The 12,714-nt window shown below is 38.9% G+C and overlaps 1 protein-coding gene across 1 annotated transcript in view; it reads right to left on the reverse strand.

The window, feature by feature from the left end:
- Positions 1-12,714, reverse strand: part of Wdr27 (WD repeat domain 27) — a 187,757-nt gene that overhangs the window by 133,048 nt on the left and 41,995 nt on the right. The window contains 1 exon segment of the mRNA XM_087196013.1: positions 659-792. Coding sequence (XP_087052139.1) covers positions 659-792 — 134 coding nt within the window.

Genomic DNA, 12,714 nt, shown 5'->3' on the forward strand with positions numbered 1-12,714 from the left:
ACCCAATGGAGAAGTCCCAAATCGCTCCATGTCCATCAGTGAGAGGAGAGATGGCTGGGTACCACTTGTTACAGAAGACCTGAGGATATGGAGAACCCCAAAGTCAAGCGTCTTGGCAACCCGGCGCTGATTACTAAGTATGTTATGCTTGCCTTACCAGATGAAATCAGGTGGGCACGTAAGACTCAGCAGAGGAGACAGATACAACAGTTTCAAGAGGTTAGGATCTCTGATTGTCTCTGAAATATTTTATTTCTTTAAATTTTTTGAAAATGAAGATAACAATATTTCTCCGAACCTTGGCATAGGTAAATACCTATTATTTCCTACGTATATCTATATGTCTGAAGTATTCTGTAATTTTAACTTCTTAGTAAAAATCAGTAATTACTCCCATAATGTCACTTGAACATTTTATGAAGTAATAATGCAGGGTCCTTAAATCCTTCAGATTTTCTCACAGATCACACCAAAGGTCCCTTCATGTGGTAAATCAAAAGAATTAACACACAGAACCAGGCTACTCAGTTCACAGCACAAGTCTCACAGGAACATGAGGTTGTTACTAAACCTTGGATAACATGATTAAACATCAACACTTTCCTTCTCTTCCCATTATTCAAATTTTGAGAAGTGAAAGCGTCAGGCAGCTCCCTACCTCTTCAGCTCATCTTTGCAAGTGTCAAGGTGATACTTCAGTGACCACAATTCTGGGCCAGAAGACAGCAGGATGAAGGTGTCTATGTAGTAGAACTGCGCAGCCTGCACAGGCTGAGGAAGCACGTCTCTGCCCTGAAAAGCAGGCTGGTGGTTACTGTGATGCCACAGATGCCACAGGAAGCTGCACTGCCCCAAATGTAAACCCCTGGGTCCCCATGTGCATGTGTTCGTGAGGATCCATTTAGGTGGTCTTTCTGCTTGCTCAATCACTGAAGGAACTACACAGTTAAATATTAATGTAATTAGTATTGAATTCAACCCATTTACGATATTTAAAATGAAAGAAACTTGAAATCTTACAGCAAGGATTTTATTAGGGTTGAAATTTAAAATATGTTTCAAAACACAGCTCTGGTGTCTATTCTCAGTTACAGCTCACAATCAAGGACCCCAATTTAGAAGCTGATGGCAATGACAGCTCTGAAACAGCTACCAGATGCTCTCCCACAGGGTGCTCTGTCTTAACTAATCTACCTTCCTTCCCCCACTTGCCATGAGGCCTGAGCAGCCTGCAGTGCATGGGCTGCATCCCAGGCAATGGGCAGCTGGCTGGGAGTGCAGGTCCTCCTGCCTCTTAGCACTACCAAAAATCATCATATACTGCTTGCACAGGAAAAAAATCAAAACTGAAAACTCAAAGCACAGTTTCTACTGAATGTCTATGACTTTCACACCATTGTAAAGTCAAAACATCTTAAATTGACCCATCATAAGCAAGGATTCTCTGCATGGTGGTAGATGCCTGTAATTCCAGCACTCTTGAAGCTTAGGCAAGAGGATCATAAGTTCAACCCCAGCCTGCTGGACAACCTACTGACTTGGTAAGAACTAGTCTCAAAATATAAAATAAGGGATAGGATGTAGCTCTGTGATTGAGTGACCTTCAGTTCAATTCCCCAGGACTGAAATAAATAAATAACCCATAGAAAAATAAATACTAAGCAACAGATCAACCTCTCCAATATTTGGAGTCCAGAGGCTGAAGAATAACAACTTGAGGAAGAGAGGAAGGAAAGAAGTGATCATTGGGACCCAGGAAAGATCTGAAGGAAAGATTGGAACCTGCAGAGAAAGTGAAGAGATGACCACAGTGAAAGTGAGCAGATGGACCGTAGCACAGAGGAAGAGGAGGCAAACTGCACTCCACACCCCTTTTAGCTCTTGGCATGAGAGAGGATGCAGACACCAGTGGAGTGGAACAGTGGAGGCTGCAAACCACAAGGACCAGTAAGTGACTCCAGTACAGGCAATAGTTATATTCTCTGGAAAGACTGCTTGGTCAGGCTTTCTTTTAGGGAAGGGTCAACTGAATGTGGGACTCAGAGCAGCCATCAGTTATATTTGTCTCAGAGCTCCCAGTGTTGAAATCGCATAGCAACTGGGTGAGTGAAGGCTGAAGAAGTCATCCAGGGTGGGGAGAACGGGCAGGCTGCCAAGAGAAATCCAGAGAGCTGCTGGCTGAAGACTTGAGCCCCAGCACCCACAGCCAGAGGCCAGCATCAGCCTGAACTTCTGTAGAGTTGAAAAGAAAGTTAGTGCCCCACCCGACCCTATTGCTGGCTTGCTGAGATTGCCCAGCATCCCACCCTAATCCTACTGCAGACTTACTAGGGTTACCCAGAGCAGATTTGGGCTCTGATTTGGACACTACCACAAAACTGTAGACAGCAGAAGATAATCACAGGTTTGAAGTCACAGGGAAATTTTTTCTTTTATTTTTCTTTTCAGGATAGGGAGTGTGGGGGTATTTGTTTGTCTTGCTTTGTTTCGATTTTTTGTTTGTCCTGTTTTAGTTTTTTCATAAGTGTGAACATTGTTTCTAGTTTTTTGGTTTGCTTTGTTCTTGCTTTTGTTTTTTCCTTCTTTCCTTCTCTCCTGTCTTTTTCACCAGTTCCCCAAAGCTTGATTAATCTCCCTTTTTCCTTCAGCTTTAATTCTAATCTCTTTCTCTCCATTTCTCTATTTTTTCCTCTTGTCCCTTTTAAATTTTCTTCCCAGAGGGTAAAATCACTTGATTGAGGGGACATTCATTATATATAATTTCTTGGGTTTACATTTCATTATAAAACTATAAGTCTTGTTCCTCTGCTTAAAGTAGGCAAATTAATAATTACCACAGTTTGTCAGTTTCTAGGCTGTGCTTGATGCTATTGCTATTGATGATTGCACTACTGATGAAGATACCAAGGTGTCATAGTTGCTGTGATCAGTTGCTCTTCCCTATATGCCAATATCAAGATTGTCTAGGATCATAAGCAATGCCATATTCAAGTATCAAAGAACTAGGTGTTAGGACAAATAGGCAGTAGCCTCTCATCCCTACTAAACTGAAGAGATCTTTGAAAAGACTCAAAATCCAAAAGCCAGTGACACTTAGAAAACATCTCTGAAAAGTAGTCATTTCCTAAGGAGGTCTCACTACTACCAATAAAGCCATTAGCAATTTACAATGATCAATGAAGAAAACAAATTTTAAAAAAGAAAAGAAAATGATAAGATACAGAAGAAAGATGCAACCCCAGACTTCGAGCTCAACTAGGGCAAGTCCAGGAGGCAGTGAAGTGGAGTAAATCAGAAGCCATCCACCAGAACTTTCTAAAATGATTTCAGCAGAAGTAACAATGAGGCTCTATAAAAAACCAAATCAGAAATTTCTCAGAAAATGAAAGAAATGATGACACAATGAAGAACATCGTTAGTGAATCTAGAGTAGATACGCATAAAAATATAGAGGATCTTAAAAAATGATGGAAACCATGAATGCCCAATATAGGAGAGAAATGGATTCCATATAACAGATTCAAACAGATATCCAGGAGATTATGAATTATATTGAAAGAATACATAGCAGAATCGACCAGTGTGAGGACATAATATCATATCTAGAAGACAAGTCTGTAGTAAGTAATCATCAAAAGACTTCTTAGACATACAAGGGACAATGAAAAATCAATACAACGGCTGGTAGATGATGGAAAGAAGAATAACAGGCAGATGAGGCTTCTGGGCCACCACAGCACTGCTCCCAGTGCAGAGGAGGCTTCGGACTGCTGTACCACTGCTCCCAGTGCAGAGGAGGGGGGCCAGGAGCAAACACCATTCCATGCCCACACTCCACCCCTGTCAAAATGAGAAGACACGTAAACAAGTCTCAAAACCAGACTTCCAGATCACCTACAGCAACCCCAAAGGGAAATGAGATGGAACAATCTGATACTCAAACACCTGGACTCCCTGAACTGGCAACAAAAGAGGATCTGGAAAAAATGAAATCAGAAATAGTTTCTCACATAACAGCAGAGATTGTGCTCATAGTGCAAGACATGATTAATAAATCTACAGAGGAGCTGAGGAATATGATGGAATCCCAACACAGGAAACAAATGGAATCCAGGAAACAGATGCAAACAGATTTCTAGGAGAGTAAAAACTCCACTGAAAGTCTATGCAGCAGAATGAGCCAATGTGAAGACAGAATTGCAGATATAGAAGATAAGATTGCAATTAGTGACCAAGAAAAGGAAAATTGCTTCAAAATTGTAAAGGAACATGAAAAATCAATCCCGCAGCTGCTAGTTGATGCAAAGAAGAATAACATAAGACTGACTGGAGTCAATAAAGAAACAGGAGAGAGTGCAGATGACCTTAAATAAACTGCTCACAGAAGTGATGCCAGAAAACTACCCAAGCAGGGGAAAAGAACTTGACATGCAGATAAGCGAGGCATATAGGACTCCAACTAGCCTTGATCAAAAAAAAAATCTACACATAGGCATATAATTGTTAAGATTCCAGAAACCTAACAGAAGAACAAAGTTCTATAAGCAGTTAGAGAAAAGAAACAAATCACATACAAAGGGAAGCCCATCAGAATCACAGCAGACTTCTCAGTGCAAACCCTCAAGGCAAGAAGAGCTTGGAGTGATGTGTTTCAAGCACTAAAGGAAAACAACCTCCAACCCAGAGTGATGTTCCCTACAAAACTATCTTTCAAAATTGATGGGGAAATAAGATACTTTCATGGCAAAGAGCACATTAGGAACTTCATGAATTCCAAATCAGCACTCCAAAAAATTTTAGACAAAATCCTAGGAAAAGACGAGGATCACAATCCCAAGAAGCACAGAAGAATGAATCCACTGGGCATAACAAGCAATTAAAATCAAAGAGGAATAATTCAACAAAAAGAAAAAGTCATGACAATGATAACTCAGTATGTATCAGTTATAACCATCAATGTTAATGGTCTCAATTCACCAATCAAAGAAATAGACTGGGAGAATGGATCAAGAAGCAAGATCCAACAATATGCTGCATACAAGAAATACACTTAATTCAAAAAGAAACTCATACACTGAAAGTTAAAGGGTGGTAAACAATACTCAATGTGACAGGAACCCAATAAAAAGCAGGAGTAGCTATCCTCTTTGCAGACCAAGTGGACTTCAAACCAACACTGATTAAGAGAGACACAGAAGGACGCTACATCCTTGTAAAGGTAACAATCCAAGAGGAAGAGATGACAATCATAAATATCTATACGCCAAACACTAGTGCACACAACTATATAAAACAAATACTAACGGACATGAAAAGTCATGTAAGCACTAATACAATTGTAGTGGGGGACCTCAATACCCCACTATCACAAATAGATACATCAACTAGACAAAAACCAAGCAACAAAATACTAGAACTCAATCGAACTCTTGAACAAATGAACATAACAGATGTTTACAGAGTGTTCCACTCCACAAAATCAGAATACACATACTCTTCAGTTGCACATGGGTCCTTCTCCAAAATAGACCACATACGCCCTCACAGAACATATGTAGGTAAGTGCAAAGGAACTGAAGTTATCCCCTGTATATTATCTGACCATACTGCAATGAAAATGGAGATAAATAGCAAAAGAAACTGCAAAAATCTTATAAACACATAGAAATTGAACAACACACTTCTGAATAACCAATGGGTCACAGAGAAAATTAAAAAAAGAAATCAGATAGTTCCCTCAATTAAATGGCAATCATAATACAACATATCAGAATCTACGGGACACAATGGAAGCAGTCTTACGAGGGAAATTCATAGCAGTGAATACTCATATTAAAAAAAAAAATGTGAGCCCAATTAAACAACCTGATGCTGAACCTCAAGCTTCTAGAAAAAGAAAAGCAGGACAAACCCAAAGCCCATAGAAAGGAGGAAATTACAAAGATCAGGGCAGAAATCAATGCAATGGAGACTAAGAAAACAATACAAAAAATCATCAAAGCCAAGAGTTGGTTCTTCGAAAGAATAAACAAAATTGCCAAACCCTTTGCCAAACTTATCAGAGAAAGTAAAGAAATGGCCCAAATCCATGCAATTAGGAATGAAAAGGGTGAAATTACAACAGACCCAGCAGAAATCCACAGGATCATCAATATCTACTTTGAGAACTTATATGTCAATAAGATGGAAAACACAGAGGAAATGGACAGATTCCTAGATATATATGAATTACCAAAGTCGAACAAAGAGGACCTAAAAATTTTAAACAACCCAATATCAACCAATGAAATTGAAAATGTAATTAAAAACTTACCAAGAAAATCCCAGGTCCTGATGGCTTCACTGCTGCATTTGACAAGACATTTAGAGAGGAACTACTGACACTATTCTATAAAATTATCAATAAAATTAAAAGGGAAGCAATACTCCCAAATTCATTCCTGGAAGCAAGCATCACCTTGATCCCCGAAGCAGAGGAAGACCCAACCGAAAAAGGGAACTATAAGCCAATTGCACTAATGAACATAGATGCAAAAATCCTTAATAAGATATTGGCAAACAGAATGCAGAAGATCATCAAGAAGATCATACACCCTGACCAAGTGGGATTCATCCCAGGGATGCAGAGATGGTTCAACATACACAAATCAATCAATGTAATACACTATATCAATAGAGCCAGGGACAAAAACTATATGATCATCTCAATGGATGCAGAAAAAGCATTTGACAAAATCCAACACCCATTCATGATAAAAACCCTACAAAACTCAGAATACATGGTCTCTACCCCAAACTGATAAAAGCCATCTACGAAAAACCAACAGCCAGTATCATACTAAATGGTCAAAAACTGAAATCCTTCACGCTAAAATCAGGAAAAAGAAAAGGATATCCACTATCACCACTCCTGTTCAATATAGTTTGGGAAACATTAGCCACAGCAATTAGGCAAGAGAAAGAAATAAAAGGAATAAAGATGGGAAATGAACAAGTCAAATTGTCATTATTTGTAGATGATGATAGTCTATATCAAAGACCCCAAGAACTCCACCAAAAGTCTTCTAGACTTAATCACCAAATTCAGTCAAGTAGCTGGTTACAAGGTCAACACACAAAAATCAATAGCTTTCCTCTACACGAATGACAGACTCACTGAGAGAGAAATAGGGCAAATAATTCCTTTCACAATAGCATCCAAGAAACTGAAATACCTAGGAATCATCCTAACGAAAGAAATTAAAGACCTCTTCTCTGAAAACTACGGCACTCTGAAAAGAGAGATTGAAGATGATATCAGAAAATGGACAGACATTCCCTGCTCCTGGGTAGGAAGGATTAATATAGTGAAAATGGTCATACTTTCAAAACTGCTATATAGATTTAATGCAATTCCAATTGAGATCCCAGCAGCATACTTCATAGACCTTGAGAAAAGTATCCAAAAATTCATCTGGAACAAGAAGAGACTCAGAATAGCAAAAGCAATTCTAGGTAACAGAGACATGGCAGGGGGTATCACAGCCCCCAACCTGAAACTCTACTACAAAGCTACTGCGATAAAAACAGCATGGTACTGGCAAAGAAACAGACCTGAGGACCAATGGAACAGATTAGAAGATGCAGAAGCATCTCCAGGCACACTCAGTCACCTCATCTTTGACAAAGGAGCCAAACACCCTCATTGAAGGAAAGACAGCCTCTTTAATAAACGGTTCTGGAAAAATTGGATTTCAACTTGCCAAAGACTTAAACTAGACCTATATCTCTCACCATGCACTCAACTAAAATAAAAATGGATTAAAGATCTAAATATTAAAATAGAAATGCTGAACTGGCTGGAATAGAGGTTAGGTAGAACTCTTGAAGACATTGGTGTAGGAAAAGATTTTATGGACAAAACTCAGTTGCCTGTGAACTAGAACAAAAAATCAACAAGTGGGATCTCTTCTTATTAAAAAGCTTCTGCACAGCAAGAGAAACCACCAGCAATGTGAAGAGACAACCCACAATATGGGAAAAAATTTTCACCACCAGTTCCTCAGACAAAGGTCTACTATCTTGAATCTATAAAGAACTTAAAAAAATCAGACCTCCCAAATTTAAAGACCCAATCCAAAAACAGGCATCTGTAATGAACAGACATTTCTCACACAAAGAAGTAGAAATGGCAAATAAACATAGGAAAAAATGTTCAACATCACTGGTCATTTGAGAGATGCAAATGAAAACAACACTGAGATTCTGCCTCACTCCAGAAAGAATGGCTGCTATCAACCAATAACAAATGCTGGTGGGGCTGTGGAGAAAGAGGAACCCTGCTCCACTTCTGGTGGGAGTGTAGGCTGGTGCAACCACTGTGGAAATCAGTATGGAGATAACTCAAAGAACTAGGACTGGAAGTCCCATTTGACCCAGCTATTCCCCTACTAAGTATCTTCCCCAAAGAATTAAAAGAATCATACCACAGTGATATATGTGCACCCATGTTCATAGCAGCACAGTTTGTAATAGCTAAAACTTGGAAACAGCCCAAATGCCCATCAACTAGAGACTGGATCAAGAAAATGTGGTTTTTTTAATAAAATGGAGTACTACTCAGCTATCAAAAATAAGAAATTAGAGACATTTACTGCTAAATGGATGCACATTGAGGTGATACTCTTAAGTGAAATAAATAGGACACACATGTGTAAATACCAAATAGTTTCTCTAGTGTGAGAAACTGAAAATGTAAATAAGGACTAAAAGGTATAATAGATAATGTGAAGTAGGAATAAAAGGGGCAAAGGGGAAGGGGAAGTGGGAAGGGTAGGGGAATGAAAGGAAGGGCGTGGAATTAATATGAGAAAATGAAAAAAGGAAACAAAGTCTTTGTAAATAGGGAGGGATGGAGGGGTTGAAAGGATGCCAAGGGAAGGGGGAAAAAATAAGAACCAAGAGAGTATGTAAAGGTGCATATCTCCAATGATGAATGTCATTATATTGTACACCTAAAATGTATCAATAAAAGGATATACAAAAAAAAATCCATAGCACCCTGGTACACAAATAGCAAACTCATTTAGAAAGAAATTAGGGAAGTAACACCTTTCACAATACCATGAAAAAAGTGAAATACTTAGGAAATACTCTAATGAAGGAAGTAAAAAACCTTTACACTGAAAACTACAGTATTTTGAAAAAGGAGATCGAAGAGGATATCAGAAAATGAAAAGATATGACTTGTTCTCCAGTAGAAAGAACCAATATAGGTAAAATGGCCATACTTTCAAAACTATTATACAGATTTAATCTAATCTGAAACAAAATACTAATAGCACATCTCACAGAACTGGAGAAACTAATCCTGTTATTGTTTGGGTCTAGATGTTGCTTCAAAGCTAAATGCAGTCATAGGTGAGGCTTTTGCAGAGGTGGCTGAATCTAGAGTATGTGATGCTGGGATTAAGAGTGTGAGATTATTAAATCAGTCCACTGATTGGTTTGGTGGCACTCTAACTCCAGTAGCCTGGATACAATATAAGGGACACAAAAAGGCTTGTTTTTTCCCTTGTTGCATTGCTGCCTTCTACCCACCATGAACTGTTTCCCTTCTGCAATGCCTGTCTACCAGGCCACCCCACCTGGGAGCCAGCCTGTTATGGACTGAAACCTCTACAAAATGTAAACTAAATAAACCTTTCCTCCTTTAAATTTGGGTGTTGTGTATTTCACCTCAGAAATAAGAAAAGGAATTGAGACAAATCCTAAAATTCTTTTGGAACTAAAAGAGAATTAGAATTAAAAAAGCAAATTGGGCAACAAAGGCAAGGCAGGGGGCATCACAATTCCTGACTTGAAATTACACTACAAAGCTACTCTAATAAAAACCTCATGGTACTGGCAAAAAAAAAAAAAAAACCAGACCCATGGATAAATAGAACAGAATAGAACATTTAGAAACATCTCCACATACATTCAGCCACCTTACATTTGATGAAAGGGCCAAATATCTTCACTGGGAGAAAGATGGCCTCTAATGGCACTGAGAAAACTGGCTTTCAATTTGCCAAAGATTAAACCTAGACCCATATCTCTCACCATCCACTAAATTAAATCAAAATGGATCAAAGATCTAAATCTTAAAACAGAAACACTAAATCTGCTGGAAGATAAAATAGGTAAAACTCTTAAAAACATATGTGTGGGCATAGACTTTATGAACAAAATTCCAGTCACACAAGAAATATTACAAAGAATCAACAACTAGGATCTCATATTAAAAAGCTTTTGCAGAACACAAGAAACCAGCAACACAGTGAAGAGAAAACCCACAGAATGTGAAGAAAAAATTTCCCAGCTATTCTTTAGACAAAGGACTATTATGTAGAATAAAGAACTAAAAAAAAAAAATCAAATTGAAAGACCCAATCCAAAAACAGGCATCTGAAATGAATAGACACTTCTTGGATGAAGAAGTACTAACAGGAAATAAATATATGAAAAAATGTTCAACATACTAGTCATATGAGAAATGCAAATGAAAACAACACTGAGCTTCTGTCTCACTCCAGAAAGAATGGCTATTATCAAGAACTCAACCAGTAACAAATGCTGGCAAGGCTGTGAGGAGGCTGTTGGTGGGAGTATAAACTGGTGCAACCAATATGGAAATCAGTATGGAGATTCCTCAGAGAACTAAAACTACAGGTTCCATTTGACCCAGCTGTTACCCTTCTTGGTATCTTCCCAAAAGAATTAAAAGCATCATATCACAGTGATATATACACAACTATGTTTATAGCAAAGCAATTTGCAATAGCTAATTCTTGGAAACAGCCAAAATGCCCATCAATGGATGAATGGATAAAGATGATGTGCTTTTTTATATGCAGCACTACTCTGCCATAAGGAAGGAAAAACCTGAGACATTTCTACGTAAGTTGGTGCACTTTGAGACCATATTTTTAAGTGAAATAAACTGTACACACATTTAAATATTGCATTACTTCTCTTGTATGAAAAACCAAAATGGTAAATAAGGACCAAAATATATAACAGATATTGTGAAGTACGAAGGGGACTGGGGGGGCAGGGGAGAGAACAGAAGGAAAAATGTAAACAAAGCATTTTTACAGAAGGAGAGGGAAGAAGGGTTGAAAGGAGAGATGGGGGGTGGGGAAAAAGAATTAAGATATATTATGTACAGGTACAAATTCTCTATGATGAATGTAATCTTTATATTTATCAAAAGCATATGAATAAAATTAATTTCTAAAATTATGGCAGAAATTTCTGGAATTTCTCAATATCCCTATATAACTGAAAATGACAATAAAATCCAGGGAAGAAAAGCATCCTAAAATTTCACAGCTAAGTATAAAAACCCAGCAGTACATCTTCAGAGAAAATGGTTCCTTTTTATGAAAAAGAAGCTGAAACACTGTTTACCAAATACAAAGTGTCAAGGCACACATGTTGCTTTCAAAGTAAAAATGTCACCAGTGCCTAATATCACAGAAAGCCTTCCTAGTTTTTCTTTTGCTGTTTCTAAATCTCACAATGAATCAGGCAAGATGTGCATGACAGTAATCCTAGCATTCTGGGTGGCTAAGGCAAGATCACAAGGTGGAGTCCAACCTGACAAATTTAATGACTTAGTGGGACATTTGGTATCTGAGAAAAAAGTCTGAGGATATAGTTTGATGGGAAGATGCAGGACTCAAGACCCAATACTGCAAAAATAAAACACTAATAGATAGATGATATACTAGATCAAATGATATATAGATAGGTACTTAGATAAAAATCATTAAGTGGCCACTAATTTACTTAGTATGAAGAAAAAGATGGGCCATGGGGTCTTCTTATAAGAGGGGAGACTTGGGTTGTAAAACCCCAAAACATGACCTCACTTCCTTGGCAAGATGTCCAAACAGAATTTAGAACCCTTGTTAACAGGCATCACAATCTAGTAACAGCCATCTCCCAAGCTCACTTGGCCGGCAATAGTCATCAGCAAACATGATAAGCTTTTTCCCAACTTCTCCAGGCTCCAGCCTCAGGACCCCAGGCAAGGAAAGTAAGTTGACTCCATCCAGATGCCACAGGGCACACTGCAGGAGCCACACAACCATCACGGACACCCCAGGGAAGTTCTCCCTGGGACTGACCACCAGTGACCTAGAAAAAGAAAGGTAGACATGCAAAGTCTACCTAAGCCAAAATAATAACAGCACAGAAACTCAAAAGTGCCCAAGGCATTTTGCCAGGCCCGGAGACACCCAATAGCTCTGGGCAGGTCTCCCCAAAGCTAGCCACAAGAAACCTAGAGAGTCAAAGAAATTCAGGGTGGAGAGATCAAAGTCACAGCCACCAGCTCTTGAGAGACACTGAGAAGCCTAATGTACATCCACCCAGGCCCAGCCACCACTACTAGAAATAACTTGGCAGGGAGCCTTGAAGTCTAGCTAATGTGGTCGGTGAAGGCAGTCAGGCCACACACGGTCATGGAGCCCTTGGTACTGATTTTCTGAGGGAGTCAACCTTCTATGGTCCCTTCTTCCCAAGCACCTCCACAACCCACAACTCTACCCAACAGGTGCTGATGATGGGAAGAGATATCATGGTAACACATTTTGAGATTTCCATCTCCTTTGAGGGCCTCTGTGATAAAATGTAAGACCTGTGTTCTTTTGACAATAAACAACTTTTCGTCATGACATCGGTAGA

Source organism: Heterocephalus glaber, unplaced genomic scaffold, assembly GCF_053883595.1.
Source record: "Heterocephalus glaber isolate CG9 unplaced genomic scaffold, H.glaber_assembly_v1.0 deba00001610, whole genome shotgun sequence".
Taxonomy (NCBI): Eukaryota; Metazoa; Chordata; class Mammalia; order Rodentia; family Bathyergidae; genus Heterocephalus; species Heterocephalus glaber.